Source organism: Camelina sativa, chromosome 11 (assembly GCF_030686135.1).
Source record: "Camelina sativa cultivar CO46 ecotype springtype chromosome 11, ASM3068613v1".
Lineage (NCBI taxonomy): Eukaryota > Viridiplantae > Streptophyta > Magnoliopsida > Brassicales > Brassicaceae > Camelina > Camelina sativa.
In genome coordinates this window covers 13,309,103-13,331,869 of record NC_141890.1, presented here as the reverse complement: position 1 = coordinate 13,331,869, position 22,767 = coordinate 13,309,103, and the positions used below count along the sequence as shown (strand labels likewise).

Below are 22,767 nucleotides of genomic sequence, written 5' to 3'. Positions count from 1 at the left end.
ATAAAATAAACATATGAAATGAGAAATAAATTTTAGTTTAACCTATACAAGGTATCATATCATGCTTTTTGATTTGTTATAGGATTAGTTTTTTAAGTTGATGGGAGTTGAGAGTTACGTTGAGGTATTTTGTCGGAAGGTGAGGAGGAAAACTTATGAACGGAAGCAGAGACGCGGTTTTGCCTTGTTCTGCTTCATCATTTTCCTACCAAATGGGACCAAAATAAGAGCATCTTTTTTTTTCGTCAAACTTTAGTGGAATTTGTCCCACTTTATTTTTATTTTATTTTAACTAATCCTATAAACATAACTTTTTAAAAAAAAATAGTGAAAAGAAAAGAGAAACGAGTCGGTGAAAGAATCAAATATAAACACTATATTATGTACCTACTAAATTCTGAATTTACAAGGTCCAAATTAAGATGATATACAATTGAATTGAGTCATTGACTTAGTTATTGTACCGTTTGTTTCAATAATGCAATGAATAAATATAGAATATATATAGACAGAGAAAAAAATGGGTTTGGTCTTTGTCTTTGTTAAGTCAAAATATGAAATAACTTTGGTCTTCTCTTTACTATTATCTTTACTTTTTTCTACGTCAGTTTCCCATTGTTAGCCGTTCCCTTTCATTTTCCTCTTCTCGATCAAAACTCTTGGTAAGCAAGAAATATACTTGTGTACTCCATAGATAGAAAAGTTTCTGTCTTTTACGTATACGGTATACCTATCTAGCTCTTTCATCTCTTTTGTGTTCATACGACTCATCTAATCTTCCACTGATTTTGATATCTCATCTGCTTCAAAACCCATTTTAGGGTTTCTTCATACAATCTACTCTCTTGCCCAAGAAAACAAATCTTGCCTTTTTCTGCAAACAAAAGAAAAAGTCTTCACTCTTTTCATTCATAGCATCTAGCTTTTCTTAATTTACCTTAAGAATTTTCTTGTGCCTGTTTTGTGTACAATTAAGATACACCCAAAATCCTCAAACTAACCAAAGAGAAAAGCAAAACAGAGGAGATATGAATTGTATCTTCCTGTTCAAGTCCAAGAAACCTAAACCTAGAAGTAATCTTGAGAAGGATAACAAAAACGCAAGATTCGAAAAGTCAGCTCCGGAATTAACTACGAGAAGATCTTCGTCGTCGTCGTTCAAACTCCCAACACCAAGATCTCTGCCAACTCCAGCGAGTGTAAAAGACTTACACAAAGAGAGAGAACAAAATCAAAATACAAATCAAAATCTGAGGGTTTTCTCTTACAAGGAACTAAGTGACGCCACGTGTGGGTTTAGCAGAACGCTAAAGATCGGACAAGGTGGCTTTGGTAGTGTTTATCAAGCCACTATTGACAATCACACCGGAGGAGATTCTCATTCTTCTCCACTTGTCGTCGCCGTTAAGAAACTCAATCGACAAAGTCTACAGGTATGCAAAAACTCATGGGATATTTATTTGTGTGTTATAATAGCAAAATGATTAAAAATTTGACCAAGAACAAGTTTGAACACAATTTTATTATCAACCAATCAAGATTGTGGCATATCATGTAATGTTTTGGAATTAGTGAATATATTCGAACTTTTAACCAAGAAATTAGTTTCACTGATGGTATTGCAAAAAGATTAGAGAACTTTAACCAAGAACAAGTTTGATTCATTTCTTATTAATGTAAGGTTTAATCTTATATAGTATTATTAGTGATCCTCTGTTTTGTAATGAAAGGGTCATAAGCAATGGCTAGCAGAGGTTCAGTTGTTGGGCGTAGTGAATCACCCAAACGTAGTGAGACTCCTAGGATATTGCGCAGAGGACAGAGAGAGGCTTTTGGTTTACGAGCTGATGTCTAATCGCAGCTTAGAAGAGCATCTCTTCACTCGAAAAACCATAACGTTGTCATGGAAACAAAGGCTTGAGATCATGCTTGGTGCAGCTCAAGGATTGGCTTATTTGCACGAAATTCAGGTTATTTTTGAATCCTAAACACATCACAACAACAACAACAAAAAATGATAAAAAACCCTTTTGATTGTTTATGCGTAGTTAGGCCCGAACCAAAAGTTGTATACATGTCTAGTACTTTAACTAGAAGCATTGTCTAGTTCAACTAGAAACATGTCACTCTTTTTTTTATCTGGGCAGGTAATATATAGAGACTTCAAATCATCAAATGTGCTTTTAAGCGATGACTTTCATCCGAAGTTATCGGACTTTGGTCTCGCTAGAGAAGGTCCAGAAGGAGACAACACTCATGTTACAACCGCGGTAAGTAACATTTTCTGTTTCTCCCTTACAAATTCTATATTGTATATCAGTAGTTTCTTTGTCCACAAGTAAAAACATCTTCTTCTTTCATTCTTTCATGATTCTCTTAAAAGAGAGTTGGAACAGACGGCTATGCAGCCCCCGAGTATGTAGTAACCGGTCATCTCAAGATGCATTGCGATGTCTATAGCTTTGGAGTTGTTCTGTATGAGATCATCACTGGTCGTAGAGCAATGGAACGAATGAAGCCTTTGCCTGAGCAAAAGCTTCTAGAATGGGTCAAAAAGTATCATGCTGATAGCAAAAGCTTCAAAATGATCATTGACTCGAAGCTATGCAACAAGTATCCAATTAAGATGGTCAGGAGGGTGGCTAAATTGGCTGATCACTGTCTGAAAAAGAACGATAAAGAGAGACCCACCATGGCCTTTGTAGTTGAGAGTCTTAGGAAGATCATTGAGGACTCAGTTTCTGTAGGTACGAGAAGTTCAGTTGGAAAATCGACGAGAGAGGGAGAGGGGTTAGTGTTAGAGCCTAGAGGTTTAGCTTTTTAGAAAAGAGTAGAGATTACTTATGTTCCCAAACAATGCCGTTTAACGTGCAAAATACATATGAGATGTGTGAAAAGCCCAAGTATAATATATATTAAGCCCATTAACGAGAGACATTGTTTTGGTCTTGTACTTAGGGAATGGTTAACCCATAATATATGATTCTGAAAACAAAATTGTGATCACAACTAAGGAAGAGATGGATGTATTCTAAAAATTTGTAATACAACCAAACTACCAAAGTTCAAACATCTATAAATCTTTTAAGAGAGGTTATGAAAAAAAAAAAAAATTGTACTACTCTCCTTAAAGTTGAAATGATTAAAGAAAAAGAGTTGTACTGCACCAAATGATCTCACAGAACATGCGCAGAAAAAGATTTGTCTGTTAATTTCTCCCATTATATAATGTTTATGAATCATGACATATCAAACCTACTCCAATAAGAATTGATACCATTACTTACACCAAATTTATTTCGCTATCATAAATGTTATATGACCAACACAAATATATTTGAATATCATTATATTATATATATTGAACTTTTTACATTACAAACCCATCATTCCAAAACAAGAGAACAGCCAGTCTGATGCTTACAAATATATTTTTCTTCCCACTAAAAAACAAAAGATTTACCTTTTTGACATCAAGATTTACCAAATTCACATAGGCGTTTTGGCCATAGTTTTTTTGTACTCCCAAAATTGCATGTTGATTTCTTCTTAAAAGAAAAAGAAAAAAAACTAATAAAAAGGAAAAGAAACAAATAAAGAAAAAAATAACAAAGAAAAGGACAAAACCCTTGAAAAAGAGAGGTTTCTTTACTTTTTTTTTATTTTTTTCCCTAACCATTTTCTTCTTTTTTTTTCTTCTGAGCTTTTCAAATTCAAACTAAGATTTTTCTTTAGATGAAGAAAAAACCCATTAACAAGCTGTTAAAGCAATGAGCGTTAATGGGATTCTCTATCACTTTTTTACTTTATAACTTTGAAATTAGGCAGCAGCAACGGTTCCAGTGTGGAAAGCATAGTCACGAGATCTAGTTGGAGAAGAAGAAGAGCTTCGCTTTTCATTTCTTCTCATAGCTTTCACGGAAGATGACAGACTCTGTTTCTTCTCTTTAGCTTCGTCTCTTTCTATCTGTTCTTCTCTACACTCTTCGCTACAGAACGGTGTGTCTCCTCTGTTAAATGAAAACAAATTTAAAATCAGACACAAATTATATAATACATCTTTTTTTAAGGATGCTTGATTCACAAGGCAAATCAGGATTAGGGTAAAAAGACCTAAACTTTATCAAGCAAATCAAAACCTTAACCTCAAAGTAATCATCTAGTTTATTGTTAGCTAATAATCTAGAAAAGTAGAATTTAAGTTTTGTTTCATTGTTTATTACTCGTAACGAGATGATGAATCAAAGATCTAAGATGTATGTAAAAGTACCTGTACATGAAGATGTCTCTGTTATCACCAAGACGTTTCTTGCAGAGGAAACAAGAGTCCAAGAAATGAGGAAGTGGCTGCTGTCCGTAACAGCTATTGTCGAATCTAAAATCATGGAATTTTCCAGATCTGGGAGATGAAACAGAGTAGTCATGATGATGGTAATAATAATAACTCTGAGGATTCATCTTGAGACTGTTGTCGTAACAAGAAGGACTCGTAACTCCAGCTTCTAGAGAAGCCAAACCATCGTCTTCTTCTTCTATGAAATAAGGCTTTCTCGTTGAAACCTCCATTTTTTTTTAATGGCTTTCTTTGTCTTGTGTGTTCTTCTTTAAGTTCTTTCTTATGAGGAGAAGGGAGAGAGAGAAAGGTTTGGGGTGGAGAGGGGAGAGTTGAGGGGAAGATGGAGTTTGGTTTTTATAGGAATAGAAAGACAGGTTTGATTCTGGTTAAGAGAGAGAAACCCAAAGGAAGAAGCAACAAGTTTGAGGAACAAAACTCAAAACTCAAGAGAGAGAGAATCTATTGGCTTCTTTGTTTATGCAATACCGCTTATTTCTATATTTATTTACTACTTTTTTTTTTGTTTCTTTAATATTTTTTCATATTTTTAACTACCTAACCATTGACCATTATATGATGAATAATTGAGGCACTAGTATGATTATTGTTTTTAAGTCTTCCTCAAGCTTACAAGCATTTTCTTATGAATTAAATAATCAAATAGTTAAGTTGTGGAATAGTGGATTTGTTATTTTTAATTAGAAAGATTATTTAAAATAATTTCGATTGACCTATGTAAGTTTTACATAAATCAGCTAACCGATTCAATCGATTTGACAAAATAATTATTAGAAGGTAATAAATCTAATCCTTTTTATATGTTTTTAAAAAATATTATATGTAAGAGAATTTTTCAATTTATAATTTTCTATCTAATTATGTTTACTAGAGTCTAGACTAAGCTACATATTTTTAAATGGAGGTAAAAATAAAACTAAAATACCATTACTATGATATGTTGTCTAATCAAATTACTACTAGTGTTTTAAAACATCATTAACCTAGACGCGATTTATTTATATAAATCCTGATTAATCTCCCATGTTATAAAAATTTGCAACTATTAATTTCTGAGGAAAATGGCAACATCCCTTGTTAACGACGCTAAAGGAGAGGGAGGGACATAAACGTAATTATACATTAAAAATAAAATAAACAAAAAACCATTTCTTCTGCTGTCCTGTAGTAAGAAAATCTTCGGAAAAAGGTTCCATAAAACATGGGTCCCACCTTGCACTTGGATGTTAAGAAAGTCATTGGATGGTAGGGACCACAACGCGCGTGAGATTTGCGCGTTACGTAAATAATCTCTTTCTACTCACACGAACCAGCACCACTTGTGTCTTCCCTTTATTGGTAAGGACAGTTTTAATTGTATTTTTTTATAGAACATATACGATGTCGTTTTCTCCCTTTTTTTAGTTTCCTTTTCTTTTAATTTTATTTTCTCGTGATCGACGACGTTAAATTTCTTTTCTTTTTTTTTTGTTGCGAAGACTTTGGAAAAGCCTTTGTGACGACTCTACCGCACTCAACAAAATTACATACTATTATACTCCCTTCTCTATTAGAAAACTAGAAATAATGATTTTGTAAAACTTTTACATAAATTAAGAAAATATTTAATATTCATTATAAATATAATATAATATTTATAATAACATATTATCATACTGTTAACCAATACTAGTTTATCAAAATTAAATTTTCAATTAATAAATATTGAAATTTACAATTTTCTAACATTAATTAATAGAAATTTTAAAAATCAACATTAATTGATAAAAAATTAAAATATCAACCTTTAAAAATCGATTTTTATGATACAAAAAAAAAATCCTAGTAAATCATGCTTTATGATATTTTTAAAGGTTGTTTTAATCAAAAGTTAACTTTGGTTTAGAACATAACAAATTTTATCACATGTTCTAAAAAAAGAAGATTTCTTCCTCAGAAGACAATTTTTCATTTTCTAAGCAAAATTTACATGAGATTCCTTCTCTATTAGTTGGGGTTATGATTATTAGCTCAGCTATTTTTTTTTTAAGTTTAAAAACAAAATGTGAAAAAATGTGAAAAAAAAAACATGTAACATAATGAAATTGATGGAGAGGGACTAAATGTGAAAACATGGATTGCTTTTGAAAATACATTTATTGTGTTGTTGGACTTCCTTGGAAACAAAACAATAACTAACTACTCCTTCAAGTGTGAAACACGCGCCTGAAGGAAGCGTGTAAGCAATTTTACTGAGTACTAATAAAATAAAAAACGTCGTACACTTGCGAAAGGCTCGGAAGTTCGCAAACACTCCATTAAACCCCACCTGTCCCTTTAAAGTCTTCTTTCTTTTTTTTTTTGTTTCTTGTATCAATTTCGAAAACTTTCAACTCCATACATTAATTATGAATTCGTAAATAACAATTGTATATTTTTCTCATAAGATTTAGGCGCCTGCAAAATGCAAATGTATTTTTAATACTGTGTTGATGTGTCCAGTGAATTATTTTTAGGGATTCGTACAATAACAATTCTGGTGCCGAATATAATATTTTTCTGGTCAGAATATTTTTTTCATTTTAAAAAAATAATAACGTCTAAATATCTATGTCACTCTCCGTCATTTCAAAATTATTATAAATATTTTTGTTAGGAAATTGGCAGGAATAACCAAAAAAAAATTTATAATTAACTAGCTAACATATCTAACTATGAAAAGATCATATACACTATAATATATATAATAATGACAATTTTAACTTAAGCGTTACCACTCGCCCATACCAAACTGTATATGCATGTATTTTATCTCTATATTGACAATATATCTTTTGTCATCTCTCATCTTTTCTCATTTCTTTTTTTCTTTCTATTCTTTATATTTTGCAATAACTTTTTATTGAACAAACTGTTTTAATTTTATAAACTCAGTTAAAACTCCAGATTTTTATTTTTATTATACACTGATTTAAAGATATTAGGATGATATACTTTAGTTCATAAATTAATAAATAACAAAAATATTCATAATATATAGAGCATAATAACATTCTATTCCATTTTTAAGAAAATATATTTCTCAAGTTTCAAATTACATGAATTAAATTATAATTATAAATACATGAACGATTTACAGAGTACATCGTTTATTATCAGCGTTTAACTCAGTTAATGTGGATTGCATATAAAGTATAACTTTTTGTTGTGCGTTTAATGTGTTTGTTAGAGTTGTTTATGGTTTATCTCTTACGGTTAGCGTTTGACATGAATGCTTGGGTTACCTATGTTGTATCCGTTAAGGTATAACGTTTGATATATAGAGCATAATAACATTCTATTCCATTTTGAAGAAAATATATTTCTCAAGTTTCAAATTACATAAATTAAATTATAATTATAAATACATAAACGATTTACAGAGTACATCGTTTATTATCAACGTTTAACTCAGTTGATGTGGGTTGCATATAGAATATAACTTTTTGTTGTGCGTTTAATGTGTTCATTAGAGTTGTTTATGTTTTATCTCTTACGGTTGGCGTTTGACGTGAATGCTTGGGTTGCCTATGTTGTATCCATTAGGGTATAGCACTTGATATGGTTGCTTGAATTGTCTTGTGTTGTATCTTTTAGGGTATAATGTTTGACATAGTTGACTTGGTTGCCTATGTCCTATAGTGTTTTTTGTTATGCATTTAATTTCATCTTTTGAGTTGTTTATGTTTTATCTCTTATGATTACCGTTTAACATCGTTGATTGGGTTTTTAGGTATTGTATTCTTTAATATTTGTTCTTATTATAAATACTATTCATCATTTCAAATTTTTAACATCCGATTTTAAAAATTTAAGTTATGTCAAATATAGAAAAAAATTCTAATTCTTATAATAAATTTCAAAATTTTAGTTATTTCTGTGAAAAAGATATATGAAATTAAATTTTAAAGGAGTATGAATTATTTAATCAAATAAATAAATAAATCATCTCATCTCCAATACTCCTTTAAACTGGGCGTGTCACTCACATTACCCCTCTAATGTCTTTTTACACTAGCCGATGGTTACTCTCTTAATTTTTATTGTTAGTTGGCTATATTCTTTATTGATTTTTTTGTTTTGGTTATGGTGCAAATTCGCCCATTTTTGTTTTTTTGTATTTCTCTGTGATTCTTCTCTCTTCTCTCTCTCTCATGGCTTTTTTTGTATTTTTTAAAAAATAAAAAATGTCATTATTTTCTCAACTGCATAAATCCTGTGGGTCCATCTTTTCCTAGCCCATAGGATTGGAGAAGGTCCCAATTCATACTTTTCTTTAAGCTATGCTTTTTTCTTTTTTTACGTGCCTTTGCCAAATGCCAATGTTGCCATTGCCTCTATTGGACCGTTGTTTACGTTCGTTCTTTTATCTCTAAACACCTATGTCTATGTCTATATGTGTACGATTAATCGTCGATAGTTTTGCTTTTGCATAAGGTTCACAGCCATGATTCAACTACACTAATGATAATAAAGGTGTACGTCAACAAAACGTGGTGATGTATGTATTCATGGTACCATTAGTTGAGACTTGAGAGAGTATTGTGTATGAATGTATGTCCTGTGTATGTGCTTAGCAAGAAAAACAAATGTTGAATTTTCTTACGATTATTAAAGGGAATCAGACTATATTATATTTATTGTTGAACTGTATATTCGTACAAAACAAGTGGTTGAACGGCTAAATATTAAGAAAAGAATAAATTGTTGATGACTTGACTAATTCGTTGTTTATGTATCCAAGATTTATAGTCAAGTTCAAGAAAACTTGGGATTTTCGGTGTAATATTATTACAAATGTTTATTTCGACGGATGCGTGATTTATTCTGGAGAGAGTCAGTCATACGAAAGGACACGGGTGCCCCAGTACGTGGCATAAGCCTTCAATAGAGCAGTACTTGACTACTAACCAGGTCAAATCTAATGTCGTCCTTCGTTTCTAAGATGGACGGTTCACAATGTTTTTTTTTTATTTACAGAATCCTTAGTTTCTCCATTGTACGTGATTCATTATTGATTGTTCTTGGGTCCATTTACCGAATCTGCTCAGTCAAGTCTCCCCCTGATTACAGTGTACTTTTTTCAGAGAAAGTTCTTGTCAAGATGAAGAGAAGACGCTTATTATATGTGTACATCAATTTTGAAATATGTATTTTCTCTCCGGTTTTGAAGTTTTCTACGAAATTATAAGCCGGCGGTCTAATAATAATACTACACCAGGTTTTATTGAATAGTATAATCTATGAAACGAAGTCTAATATAGTTATATATCTAACAGAATACATCACGTCAAGTGATTAATGTATCAACAGAATACATCACGTCAAGTTATTAATGAATCAAAGCCTCAATCAACTATGAACTAATTATCAAAACCATTTTATGAAAATTCTATAAAATTATTAAATTTCAACTTAATTATTCCATAACAAGAGAGAAATTGTGAATATCTTCAATAAATCAAATGATATGATCGGTTACTATTTTTGTTATTGAAAGCTGTATCATCATCGCCTTATTTGGCTTTAAATTCAATAGTCAGCAAGCAATATACGATCTTGTAGGGAGAGGAAAAAAAACAATACTACTCCAATCGAGTAATTTACATGTGCCCGTACGGTAATTTGCACACAGTTCTTACAGCAATAATTATGATTTTAATACTCTATTAATCGTCGAGTTTGGCACATGGGATGAGTTCTAAAAGGGAACAACATTTGTGGCGCACCAGGCCATTCATTACTTATTTGTTTAATTAAAACATTGGAAACCAAAATAATATAAAAAGTCCATAGAATTAGCAACTTGATTATAGTAGTAAATATTTTAAGTTTAAGTAAATAACCCTGAGAACAGGCTTGCTCTTCAAGTTTGATGGAGTTTCTCATATCATTAGGTTCATTGTTTACAATAAGAGATCTAGAAGCTGCCACAAGGCAACAATATGTCTCCTATGTCGAAACACATCGGTTCTCGTATTAGATTCTCTCCCACTTACTTTGATAAAACTAATAGATTAACTAACATAAAGCAAATTCCACTAATTATCATTACTTTATACTTTTCTTTTCTTAATCCCACACCTAATATTCAATTCTTAATTGTTTATTTTCTAAATAATTGTGTATCGGTAGGAGCCAGGAGGGCAGCCTAAGATACTTATTTTGTCGTTTATGAATCATATTCTTATATAAATTAGCTTATATTAATTCTGTTGTCTACTTATTTTTGTTCATATCCTGAATGATAACACTTGAACCAATAAATACAGTATTCATTAGTTATATACTTATACACTCCACTTGTTGAGTAATTAATTTTTATCGAAGGGCCTGGGCTTGCAAAACACATACGGCCTATCATCAATCCCAAGCAATCCAACCATTGTACTGGTTGAGCCATTTGACAGTAATCATTTTGGGTCACCAAACTTGTCACTTGTCTCTGTCAACTTTGTTACCTTTCCCACCATCTACACCCACATTAAAACAAAACAAAAAGCGATTTGCAATATTTTTTTATATCACTTCGGTGTTTGGATAATCCAACTAATCCGGGGATGAGCAACTCTCTTTTGCTATACAAACCTAGAACGTTAGAGCACTCATGTAGAAGCCGCACCACGCGCAGCTTGGTTGTTTGCAAGAGAAATCTAACTCGAGCGTTTGTAATTTTACGCCATGAACCCCAACTCCTCTATTGATCATTTGCAAAATTATAGAAGTAGAAAATGTAGTATTTCGTATGTTTACACTAAAATGCTCACTCTGATATGTCTGCAACCGTTATGATTTTAATGACAATAATGTGATGTTACCCAAAAAAAAACCATCCCTTGAAAGTTTTAATATTCTAATTCACATATTTTTGTTTAAAACGATTTCTATCCTTTGCATGCAATGTTTTATGATGTTTTACACTAAAATGCTCACTCTGATATGTCTGTCATAAATTATATATGATTCTGGTAAAAGAAAACATATATGCCTTCACATTGTTACAAAAAAAAAAAAACATATATGCTATGATAACATCATAAAACATTGCATGCAAAGGGTAGAAAGTTGGGAGAAAGAGTTGGACTCTTACAATTACAACATCATTCATACATAAACCATTGTAAACGTTTTGAATAATAGGAATACACAGCTTTTTACAAACCTCGAAGAATAGATTAGTCTAGGTTTTGGTAAGAGCTTCTGATGCAGCGCATCTTGCTTTGATCACGCCTCCCATGAGTCTCGTCGTGATCAGGCCTCTTTACTATTTCCCGTTTTGGATTTCATTCTTATGGGCCTTATGGTTAGACTTTATATGTTAGATTAGCTTCTTAATTATGGTAGGATTTTGTTTTGTGATCTTCTTATTTAAGGAGCCGTGACTATTTTGTATGTAATTATTGATTATTGAATAAACAAGTTTTACGAGAGCTTTGTGTAAAGCCTAGAGAAGAGAACTCTCAACCCTAAGAGCTTGTGTTCAAGCCCTGCAAGGAGGATTTGCAAAACCACGTTGATATCGCTCCCGATCTCAACCCTATCCTTATTGCTTCTTCATCAAGTTACGACGTTCTAAGCAAGATCCGTTCGTGAATCCGAGTTCTCCTAGAGATCCAGCGTTCTCGTCCGTTAATTAAGCTTCCGCTCTCTATCAGCTTTTTTAATTAAAAATAATGATATCACATATATAGCATAACAGTTAGTTATATGATTTTTGATTATATATATATGCAAAATTGATGATTCCTAACACGGATTGCCAACCAAAGTGAACGTGTTCATACAAGTGATTTTGTTCTCTTGGCTATTGTCTACACATATAATTGAAAAAGTAGATGAATGATTAAGGAGATGGATCCAAATGCTTTGATTATATCGTTTATTGAGGGACAAAGGAGTCACATGAATAGTTGGATCGCATTATTGTCACGTGGAACTATGGAATGACAAGTCCATTGATTCAACTCATTAGGAAATGTCTCTCACCAAATTTAGATTTCAATGTGAGGATCAATCCCTTTAGAATATACTACTACGTTATTATATCTATTTTTTAAAATATGGTAATGGTAATGGCAGTCTGTATAATTACGAACGCCAAAAGCAAAAGTGGACATACTAATTATGAAAAAGATTGGACAATTTCTGCGTGTCTTTCCATCACTTTCTGCCGCAACGCATCATCATATATATATAGTCACGGACTCGTACTCACAAAATTATAAGCTAAACTGAAGCAACATTTTCAAAACTCCATTTCTTAATTAGTGCAACTTCTTCATGTTTTCAAGCTATTAGTTCAATACTATGGATCTGTGCTAGTAAATGGATACTTGGAAATAGCATGAGCTATCAGGATTAGTATTGGACCATTGGTAAAACTAACACTACGTGAAGTCGCGGACCACGAGTTTCTTACTGTTCTAACGTTTTAATTTCTTTCCTTACAATATGGTTTTTTCCAATATCGAAATTATTCATTTTTCTAAAGTAACGAGTTCAAAATTTAGATGATCTAAACAAAAAAAACAATTTCCAAAAGAAAGAAAGTAAACGAAAATGTCAAAACGAAAAAAATGCCACTACATGTGGCTATGTCCTATGTACATCAAACCAATATATATATATATATATATATATATATATATATATATATTTCAAATTTATTTTTCCCATTAGAAAAAGTCCTTTGTCTGTACTGTTGTCTTTGTTTTGTTGCTAGATCTAGATGGACCCATGGGCCTTAACGGGCCTATCAATAAATCCCTCCATTCAAGAAAATAAAACCTCGACACCGGCTATTTTCACGGCGAGGCAGATCGGGCACACTCGCACTGCCCCGTCGTCGCAACCGTTACAAAGAACCAAATGTCAACACGGTAATGCAATCACCGTCGCATATTCCCGCCGGAAAATCCTACAACTAGGTCCGATCATTTCTGTCCGCTCCGGATCCACGTACACCGATTCGGCGTCTTCGACGGCTTCCTCCGTGTCTCCGTCGCCGCCTCCGTTCGTACTCTGTTTCGCCGTGGTTTCTCGGCGGCTCGCTATGGCTTGTTGGAGATGAGCCTGTAACGTGGACACCTCGGCTTCCCGCGTCGCCGCTCTTAACTGCCAGTTTCGCGCCTCTTCCGCGAGATGAGCTGCACGCGCCTGTAGCGCAGCGTGACGGCGCGTGGCTCTCTCCAACTCCACTTCTTTTTCTCTCACCTTACGTCCCACTAACTCCTCCGTCACGCACAATAGCTCTACGTAGCGCCTCTCTCTGTTATCCGCTAACGTACGCCGCAGCTCCTCACCCTGCAAAATAAAACACAACAAACAAAAAACAAAAACTAAGAAACATACGACACAAAACTGAACTACGTTTTAGATCCAGTTCGACATACCTGTGTCTGAATGAATCTGTCTAATTCATATCTTTGTCGTTTCATTTCTCCGGCGAGTTCTCCGGGAAGCATAGAAAAAGAAGAAAGAAACTGATCTTGATGATTCTGTGAATGCTCATGAGATAATCGAAGACCAGTGGAAACCACATTAGGCGCTGTCTGGAACAACTCACTCAAATCAATAACTTGCGGCGGTTTTGACGGTGGAGGGTTCATCGGAGCCGCCACCGCCGACGAATAAACTTCTCTCGATCGCTTTCTCGAATCAACCGCTTCTTGTCCGTTACTGCACATAAGAAATCGAAACATCACATAAACATATACAATAACACCCATACGTTACATGAAGATTATATAGTTTACCTCTTGAGGAATAAAGAATGTGAAGGATGATGATGAGCTTGAAGCGCCATTGATTAAAGATAGATCAATCTATGAAAGCATATACCATCATATAATAAGGGCATGCATGTGTTTGAGTATGGGGAGATGATGATGAAAATGAAAATATTGCTTCGGGATTTTAAGTAAATAGAAAAAGGAGAAAGAATGGGAGAAATAAATGGGAGGAAGATGAGGTTTTAGAGGTGAAGGGACGAAAGAGTACAGACTTTGTGTGGGTCTTTTAAAGCTTTCCACATTGTATGCATGATTCTCATTAATGGCACCCAACTTTTTTTTTTTTTTTTTTTTTATTTGCATCTTCTTCTATGTTTTTTCTTTACCCCAAATACTTACTGTGTGTTTTTTGTTTGCTGTCACAAATTGAAAGGTGTAGATTCATGTAGTTTGATATTCTTATTTAAAGAATAAATGACGTCCAATGCTTAAAAAAAGAAAGAAAGAAAAAAAAGATTATCCCCTTCACGTTTCCTCGATCCTTTAATATATGCTTCACACACTTTGCAGTTGCATATTATTTGATGTTTGAGTCTTCTTCAAAATGCTATAGGTAGAGATAGCTAGGTTGTGGTCATCATTACAACTTGTGTCATATTTTATATGGTTTAGAAAAAATTGAAACCATATATACGTACAAAGAAAATCAAGTTTATATCAAATGTAAGGAGGAATATATGTACCATTATATACGCACGGTTATACTACTTTATAAGCAATAACACGTAAGCTAAAATTAAGATCTAACAAATTTGGTTATTTAATTTTGTGGCATGTGTTGTTGGTCAGAAAGAATGGTAGGAATTTTACTAATAAATAGAGGTGTCAACAAGATGACATAAAAATGGAGAAATGTGGTCGCAAGGTAAGCAACAAATTGATGTAAGAGTGATGTCATGCCAAGCAATTTCATGATTTTATTGTTCAGAACTCAGAAGTCAACATCTGTCTTAATTAAATGTTGTTTTGTTTATTAAATTTCGAATCAAGAGCAACATTAGACTAGATCAAAGTTTACTTGTCTGTTTATATTTTATCCTAACATAAACTTTCCTTATCTCTGACCATGGTTAATGTTTTCTTGTAAATGCTTTAGTTAATTGATCACCATTCCAATTTTCTTTCGAAAAGATGAGTACTACTAATACAAAACAAACCAATTAAGTCTTTGTTTATTATTTCCACAATGTAAGAGCATGGCCATTGCACATACTCAAATGAATGTCTCTATCTTTTAATAATATTAAAACTATTACCAATCTCTTCATCCTCTTGTTTTTAATTTTTGGCCTCCCATTAGTGATCTTTGGGTGTCTAATTTTTTGATTGCCATACAAGAATAGAACACACCTCAATGAAAACATTTTGCAGTAGCCAAACTCCACCAAGCACTTTCAATCCAAAATCAACATGTGGCTGCATAGAGAATCATGCTGATCAACATGTGGTAAAGCAAGTAACTTTCAAATCAGTTCTGAGTCACTTTTATGTGAGATGTAGCTACCTTTTCCATTAATGAAACTACAACCATTCCAAAACAAGGCAAGGTCGGCAGAAGAGGCTGCAAAGGTAAAAGATGATAAAACTTCGTGTTTATGGAACTAAGAGTAGTAAAGCTTTGCATTGCTTGCGTTCCACTATCACTCTTACTGACCTGAACTCTAATTCGTAAAGACATCACCTTTAGCACCAAAACAATGCTGGGATATCCTGCCCACTTTATTGATGGTTCTAACAAAAGCTCCTTCTCGTTGGTCTCATAGAACTTAACTCCTGCAGGAGATTAGAGACAAAATGTCATTAACCAAATTAGCACATTGAACACAACGGTAAGAGATCACAAGAACTAAATGGGACCAAGGATTTACCGTCTGCTGTGGGTCATATTCCTCAACGGTTATGTTACCAAACCAGATCAGTAATCACTCGATCATCCCTCATATATAGCTCACCAGCTTAAGTTGCTAAAGAATATGTGATTTAATTTCTAAATAGTAATTTAATCATGAAAAAATATTCGTTTAATCAGCGGACGAAAATGGTGATATATCAATGACACAATATCTCATTCATGCGGAGTTTGTAGCTTATAACGTACGGAAGTATATCACACGACCCTATGACCCGAATATATAATCCCAACGTAACGCTTTCAGTCTTCACATTCACACTTCCCCAATTAGCATTCCATGTTTGTGGTTTGATTAACCTAGAAGCCAGTCGATTACATAATTAATTTGTGTTAGAAAACGTTTCAGTGAAAAATGAAGTTAAAAGCAAAAACTATATATAGACCAATCACAGAAATTGAAAGAATATACAAAAAGCCAAACTCCAACCACACGTACATGCTTCTATTTTTCACCGAAAATAATCCAATAACCTCGTAAACATCTACATTTCAATTCCATTTCCATATTTTACAAACAATATTTCTTTTGTAAAACTCGGTATAATTGTCACGTAAAATCTACGATGTCTTTGTATATTCTCGTTCTCTTCCTCGTCCTAGTCTTCGTCCCGTTAATAAGTTCAGCACCACCTCCAAATTTAACGAAAGATTATTACCAGAAAACGTGTCCCGATTTTAGTAAAATCGTACGTGAAACCGTGACACCAAAGCAAGGTCAGCAGCCGACGACAGCTGGTGGAACGCTCCGTCTCTTTTTCCATGATTGTTTCTTGGAAGGATGCGATGCTTCTGTCCTAATCGCTACAAATTCTTTCAACAAAGCCGAACGCGATGATGACCTCAACGAGTCACTCCCTGGAGATGCGTTTGACATTGTGACACGCATCAAAACCGCTCTTGAATTGTCTTGTCCCGGTGTGGTGTCTTGCGCAGACATCCTGGCTCAGGCCACACGTGACCTTGTCACAATGGTTGGTGGGCCTTTCTATGAAGTCAAATTGGGCCGTAAAGATGGTCGTGAGTCGAAAGCCCATAAAGTCAAAGGAAATCTACCTTTAGTGAACCAGTCCGTCCCCGACATGTTATCGATATTCAAGAAGAATGGTTTCACTCTAAAGGAGCTGGTTGCGTTAAGCGGAGGGCATACGATCGGAATCTCACACTGCAAAGAGTTCAGCAACCGGATATTCCCGAAGACTGATCCAGGACTCGACGCACGATTCGCAGGCGTTCTTAGAAATCTATGCAAGAATTACACGACCAATAAGACGATGGCGGCGTTTCTCGATCCGGTGACACCGGCAAAATTCGATAATATGTATTTCAAGAACTTGAAACGAGGGCTTGGACTGTTAGCTTCGGACCAAATCTTGTTTAAAGACACTAGCACGAGACCGTTTGTGGAACTATATGCGAATAATCAGACGGCTTTCTTCGAGGATTTCGCACGTGCCATGGAGAAACTAGGCACGGTTGGTGTTAAAGGCGAAGGAGATGGAGAGGTGAGACGCAGATGCGATCACTTCAACAATCTTAACGTATAAGTAACATAAACAGAAGAACTTAAATGAGTTCAGTTTTCTTTGTATTAACTTTTGGAATAAAATGTAGTAGGTATAGTCGTTGCACAAAAAATAATTAAAAATGTAGGTATAGTCAGTTAATATAACAATTTTCATAGCATGAAATTTACAGTAATGTATGCCGTCATATAAAATGTATTAGGGTGTTATTTTGCAGTAGAGAATAAAACTTAAAGTTCATGATTTACCTCTCGATCATCTTCTTCTTTAAGTTTCCTCTTATTGCGGCACCTTCTGTGAACACGAGTGTCTCCTTTAAGGCCGCTTTAACTTTAACTCTGGGCCAAGCTTCGACAATTAAAACTGGAATTAATTCTACCGCTTTGAAGGAGAAAAAAATCGTAACTTGTGACTTTACAAGGCCTTTTCCACTGGTAATTTTATTACTCCATTTGGCTGGCATAAGATTATGATATCTTCGTTATAGAAATAGTCTCTGACTTTGCATATTTTTTTCATTCGACTAAGAGTATGTATTATTTCGCTTTATATATTAGCAGAACCGTGCCTGGAATTATATTGACTAGAAGTTGTGTTTAGAAAAAGACCTTAAATTTTCTTTTTTTAATAATAACCAACATAATCTGGAATAAAAAAACAAGCATAGAACCAAATATTAATTCTAAAATATAACTTTTTTTCTCTTTTATGCTACAAAATCGTTAACCAAACTCTAACAGTGATTGAAGAAATGAGAACAATGAATCTCTTTAATTATCTTACTTTATTTTAATTTTAGTTTCTAACTGAAATCCTCTTTCTCGGTTTCTCTAGAACCATCGCTTCTCTTATTTTTTTTTACCACATATATTTTTATTGGATTTAACTATTAGGCATATTTGGGAAAATTAAGGCCTTTAATTATTTTTCAAAAAAAATTGGCCAGAAGCGAAAATTTCTTTTTTTTTACACATAGCCACGGCTCTGTATATTGGTATCTATCATATGCTTCATGTAGCAAAAGATCTTTAAGTTAACTAATAAAAACAAGCTTTTATTAGTTATGAGATTAGTTTCTTAGCATTTGGATGGACTATACTAATTTTACTTCGTTTTATTCTCTTTTTTTGTCTTTAACTGGATATTGTAAAGAAAAATTAATTCTTAGGCGGGTCAACGTCACAAGGGTCCAACACGTGTCAGACAACCATGTGTTCAGTAATAAAGCATTCCGATTTGGACACACGTGGATCAGTCGTTGCTTTGCATCGCTGTAATGATGACCAAATAATTTTATTCCATTCGTACCCAAAAGAAAAAAAAAGATATTATTATTCCATTCGCGACAAGAAGTCTGTATATATAAAGCATCTCAAATTAAAGACCCAAAAAGAAAAAAAAGGCATCTCAGTTTTAAGTTTTAACAGACAAAACTACAAATAAATATTTGAAGAAATAAACGCTATTTTCATATACTTTTTTTTTTTATACCGTAAGCATATATATTGTTTTTTTTTCTCATAGACAACTTTTAGTATAAATATATTAGAAATTTAGGGAGCTGAAAGATTCGGTGTAGCTAAAGTGAAATCCAGATTGGGAGTTTCAGTCTCTCGTCTTGTCCCTGTGAGGCTTGACGAATCCGACGACAGTCGTTCGTTGCTTGAACATCTTCCATCCATATTCTTCCATTTATTCTACATATATATGTAAAGAGTATATACATTAGAATGATATTCTCATATAACATTTTTTATAAACTGAATATTTTCGTTTAGTTCAAAACTAAAATGTCCAATTAAATTATTTTGAATTTTTTTTTGGACGAAAATTTAAAGACTAAAAAACTATTGGAATGGGTTATGTAAAGAAAGTATGATAGACCAAAAAGTCATTCTTTTCTCTGCTTTTGAGACAAACATAAAAGAAGAAAAACACTTTTTTTTTTTAACCCAAATGGAAGAGGAAAAGTAAATTATACAAACTTTATAAAAACTTTTTCTTTTGTCACCCTCAAATTTTGCAGTTTTTCGTTTTATTCTAGTGCCTTTTGGTTAAAATTTTTAAATCTGATACCTCATTGGATGAAATGTCCACACCTGATGATGCCTTTGCCTTTAAATGGAACCGAGCTTCACTGTTTACACAGAGACATCCAAATTATATCACAGTAAATTCTTGAAGAGAAACGAAAAAAAATAAAATAATGTAAATGATTCTAGATAACAAAGGAATACAAATGTGTTAAGTTTATCATACTGTATGATGCAAATATAGAAAGTTGCCTCATAAGTATATTGCTATATGTCCGACAAACTAAACACCAAAAAATTAATAAAACAAATACTAAATTAATACTTGTAATATTAAAAACATAACATACCTTGAGGAGTTATTCCATAGACCTTGGAGATCCGTTGCTTCTCTCCCACTGTTTACTTGTGTTCCATTCTCACAAGTATCTGACTGCCCTATATACACACATACACATTTATCAGGTATACTGTATTTGATAGATATCATAACTGAATTAAATTAATAGATTAATCAGTCATATAACCTGATGACGTTGTAGGTTTTTCAGTAGATTTGATGGTCCGATACATCTGAAACATTATATATTAGATTACAAAAAATATATTAACCATAAGTTAATATATCTATCAATTAATACATATACGTATATAATGTGTGTGAGAGACTTGTTCTACTCACGTGTGTGAACACCTATATATATATACTACTATTAGATATGCACGCACACAGAGACAGAGATGGATAAAGTAAGAAAAAAAGAGAGGGCAGAGTAAAACAGAAAGCATTTACGATTCATGAAAATGTGCAGCCATACACAGAGAGATGGGGTGTGTGCATGGGTCTACGTGTCTTATTCTAAGTTTCTAACCATAGTCAAATTATACAAAAAGTAACTTATAGTATATGTTATCATTGAAGAATCATGCATATACATATATGTGTGCATATATCAATCTACATATATCATCATTGAGGAATGATGCCTCCTTTGTACTTTACTTTTCTACTGCATCTCTCTCTAGTTATGAAAGGACTTTTTTCTTACCCTTTGGCTATATCTAGCTTTTGATTCCTTCTCTTCTGATTATTTTTTTTCTTTTCTTTTCTTTTCTTCACATGGTATATATATATGTCTTTCGATTTATGGTGGCGACCAAAAGTATACTCAATTAACTATGCCAAATTAATCACAGAAAATATTCGGTTCATAAACATATTCATATATTTAAGACAATAATTTTAAAGGGTCTAAATCGATTTTATATTCACCTATACATTATATAAGTAACCTAATGAGATTACCTGTAGATGGGATTTAACATGAGCCAATGTGAGATCTTGCACATCCATCAGTTCAAGTACTGATTTTGGGGTTGCTCCTGAATATTATGCATACTCGCAATATCAATAAGATAGAATAATCTATCAAAGTATTCATTTTTTTAAAAGGAAAAAACAAAAAGAGAGAGATATAATAATTATAAAAGGGGTAATAGTGAAAAAGGACAATACTTTCATGACCACCCAATAATTGAACAGCGTGTACAAAATGGGCATGAAGGGTCGCCGTCCACCGCATCCTTGGAGCCCTTACCCCTCGTTTGGCCGTAAATCTAGGCGGCTGCGGCTGAGCTTGACGCCGATTACGGTGGTGAAGATTATAACTACAATTAGGGTTTGTGATTATGCGACGACTAGCGTGTTGGCCATTGACTTCACTGAAGAAGAAAGGAGAGGGAGAGGTAGATGAGTAGTAGTAGTGGTCAAGAACTTGATTCTTGTATAGAGGAATTCCTCTTATTGGTCTCATCATCAACATAGATCTCAAGTCTTGATCGAGAGATTCGTTGTGTTCTTGATTATTACCAGTCTTGATGGGTTCACTCTTTGAAGATGTGAACTGGAGGGCGTGGATGAGGTTGCCAGAAGAATCTCTGTCTGAATCTGAGGCTTTACTCCTAAACCCTAATAATCTCCTTTCAACTTCTTGTTCTTGATTTTCTTTTTCTTCTTCTCTTCTTCTGCTGATTTTCAAGTACAAGTCAGGTTGTGAAGGAAATAGCTCCATAACAAATGGATAATTGTGAGCGATTTTGAGATAATCTTGATGAACTTTGGGGGTATAATGTTATTTATTTCAAAAAGGGTGTTTTTTTCTTCTTCTTAACTAAATGAATTTTGGTTCTTGGTGGGAGGAGAAAAGCAGTTGTAAAGAATTAGAGAGGGAGAGAGAGAGAAACAAATAGGGATGGCAAAAGGTATGAGGGAAATGAGAAGTCTCTTTCTTCTCTGTTCCCTTTGAGAAAATGACACTTTAAGAGTCTAATAAAGGGGTTGGGTGAAACATGAATTTCCATTTAATTTTTCTTTTCCCTTTTCTTCATTTGTGATGGAAAAATCAATTTCTATAACATATTTTGTTACAATGTAGATATCATCTATCACATATCAGTATTTAATGATGGTATAATAAAACAATAATGTATGAAATTATTCTATTTTTTTGTGTTCAGATTTACATGTGAAAATGACACTTGGGTTGAAACTGAAAGATGCGTGTGTGTGTGTGTGTATTTTCATAATAATCATTCATGAAAACTTATAATTAAATCAAATGATTTTTTTTTGCTAGAGCTACTTGTTTAGTTGATAAACTGATAAGATATATCGAAAAATAAACATGCATGAAATTTAAGAGATGGAGAGACATTAATTAAAACAAAAAAACTTAAGTCTCGTCGTCACTTGTTGTTTGTCTTGTTTATTGGTTTAATTCTTTGTCTTCTTTCAAGTTGGAGTTTGGAATTATACCGAACATTTCTTTGCTTTACAATCTTGGTGGCTGGTTGCCTAAGAATAAATTGAATATGCTATTGCGTTTTATTAATATCTGAAAATGTTTTTTTTTTTTTCTCTTTTCCTTCTTGTGGAGCAGATGATTTTGTTTACGTGATAAGATGAAATTTAAAGAAAATGGTCCAAAATATACATGATTTCGATTATTATGTGTATTGTGTATTAGATTATTTTAAAAACAAGTTTTTTATTTATTCAACAAAGCATTAACTCCATTTCATCAAATACTATACGACATTAATTTAATTTTGGCCCTATTGCCACCGATGGCCAGTC

At 33.2% G+C, this 22,767-nt stretch overlaps 4 protein-coding genes and 1 pseudogene across 5 annotated transcripts; 2 read left to right on the top strand and 3 right to left on the bottom strand.

The window, feature by feature from the left end:
* Positions 1–435: 435 nt before the first annotated feature.
* On the top strand, positions 436–2,997 carry LOC104723322 (putative serine/threonine-protein kinase PBL20). The gene is made up of 4 exons (XM_087474382.1): positions 436–1,433; positions 1,731–1,970; positions 2,148–2,270; positions 2,384–2,997. Exons 1-4 carry the CDS (start codon positions 1,029–1,031, stop codon positions 2,822–2,824), a joined length of 1,209 nt encoding a protein of 402 aa, XP_087330508.1. The 5' UTR covers positions 436–1,028; the 3' UTR covers positions 2,825–2,997.
* Positions 2,998–3,334: 337 nt separating this feature from the next.
* LOC104723321 (FCS-Like Zinc finger 2-like) lies at positions 3,335–4,835 on the bottom strand. Its single transcript, XM_010441664.3, has 2 exons — positions 4,271–4,835; positions 3,335–4,010 (listed from the first exon to the last, which is right to left on the bottom strand). The coding sequence occupies exons 1-2, from the start codon at positions 4,564–4,566 to the stop codon at positions 3,821–3,823; spliced, it is 486 nt and encodes a 161-aa protein (XP_010439966.1). The 5' UTR covers positions 4,567–4,835; the 3' UTR covers positions 3,335–3,820.
* Positions 4,836–13,025: 8,190 nt separating this feature from the next.
* On the bottom strand, positions 13,026–14,540 carry LOC104723320 (uncharacterized). The gene is made up of 3 exons (XM_019232343.2): positions 14,128–14,540; positions 13,765–14,050; positions 13,026–13,675 (listed from the first exon to the last, which is right to left on the bottom strand). Exons 1-3 carry the CDS (start codon positions 14,175–14,177, stop codon positions 13,244–13,246), a joined length of 768 nt encoding a protein of 255 aa, XP_019087888.2. The 5' UTR covers positions 14,178–14,540; the 3' UTR covers positions 13,026–13,243.
* A 1,972-nt stretch (positions 14,541–16,512) lies between these two features.
* Positions 16,513–17,848, top strand: LOC104727957 (peroxidase 41 pseudogene; annotated as a pseudogene). The gene has a single exon (XR_015572873.1). The product of XR_015572873.1 is annotated as a peroxidase 41 pseudogene (transcript).
* A 1,064-nt stretch (positions 17,849–18,912) lies between these two features.
* Positions 18,913–21,934, bottom strand: LOC104723319 (putative transcription factor KAN3). The gene is made up of 6 exons (XM_087470947.1): positions 21,148–21,934; positions 20,938–21,014; positions 20,159–20,204; positions 19,982–20,069; positions 19,675–19,735; positions 18,913–19,295 (listed from the first exon to the last, which is right to left on the bottom strand). Exons 1-6 carry the CDS (start codon positions 21,701–21,703, stop codon positions 19,152–19,154), a joined length of 972 nt encoding a protein of 323 aa, XP_087327073.1. The 5' UTR covers positions 21,704–21,934; the 3' UTR covers positions 18,913–19,151.
* Between the last annotated feature and the right edge of the window lie 833 nt (positions 21,935–22,767).

What these genes read in the sequence shown, in the direction of transcription:
- LOC104723320 (XM_019232343.2), bottom strand. Translation starts at nt 14,177, where the DNA reads ATGGCGCTTCAAGCTCATCATCATCCTTCACATTCTTTATTCCTCAAG. An exon ending in CATTCTTTATTCCTCAAGAG is followed by an intron (nt 14,051 to 14,127) that starts GTAAACTATATA and finishes TCTTATGTGCAG; the next exon opens with TAACGGACAAGAAGCGGTTG. An exon ending in ACAGATTCATTCAGACACAG is followed by an intron (nt 13,676 to 13,764) that starts GTATGTCGAACT and finishes TTTATTTTGCAG; the next exon opens with GGTGAGGAGCTGCGGCGTAC.
- LOC104723319 (XM_087470947.1), bottom strand. Translation starts at nt 21,703, where the DNA reads ATGGAGCTATTTCCTTCACAACCTGACTTGTACTTGAAAATCAGCAGA. An exon ending in AAAACCTACAACGTCATCAG is followed by an intron (nt 20,070 to 20,158) that starts GTTATATGACTG and finishes GTGTGTATATAG; the next exon opens with GGCAGTCAGATACTTGTGAG. An exon ending in TGGACATTTCATCCAATGAG is followed by an intron (nt 19,296 to 19,674) that starts GTATCAGATTTA and finishes ATATATATGTAG; the next exon opens with AATAAATGGAAGAATATGGA.
- LOC104723322 (XM_087474382.1), top strand. Translation starts at nt 1,029, where the DNA reads ATGAATTGTATCTTCCTGTTCAAGTCCAAGAAACCTAAACCTAGAAGT. An exon ending in TCAATCGACAAAGTCTACAG is followed by an intron (nt 1,434 to 1,730) that starts GTATGCAAAAAC and finishes TTGTAATGAAAG; the next exon opens with GGTCATAAGCAATGGCTAGC. An exon ending in ACACTCATGTTACAACCGCG is followed by an intron (nt 2,271 to 2,383) that starts GTAAGTAACATT and finishes TTCTCTTAAAAG; the next exon opens with AGAGTTGGAACAGACGGCTA.
- LOC104723321 (XM_010441664.3), bottom strand. Translation starts at nt 4,566, where the DNA reads ATGGAGGTTTCAACGAGAAAGCCTTATTTCATAGAAGAAGAAGACGAT. An exon ending in AGAGACATCTTCATGTACAG is followed by an intron (nt 4,011 to 4,270) that starts GTACTTTTACAT and finishes TTCATTTAACAG; the next exon opens with AGGAGACACACCGTTCTGTA.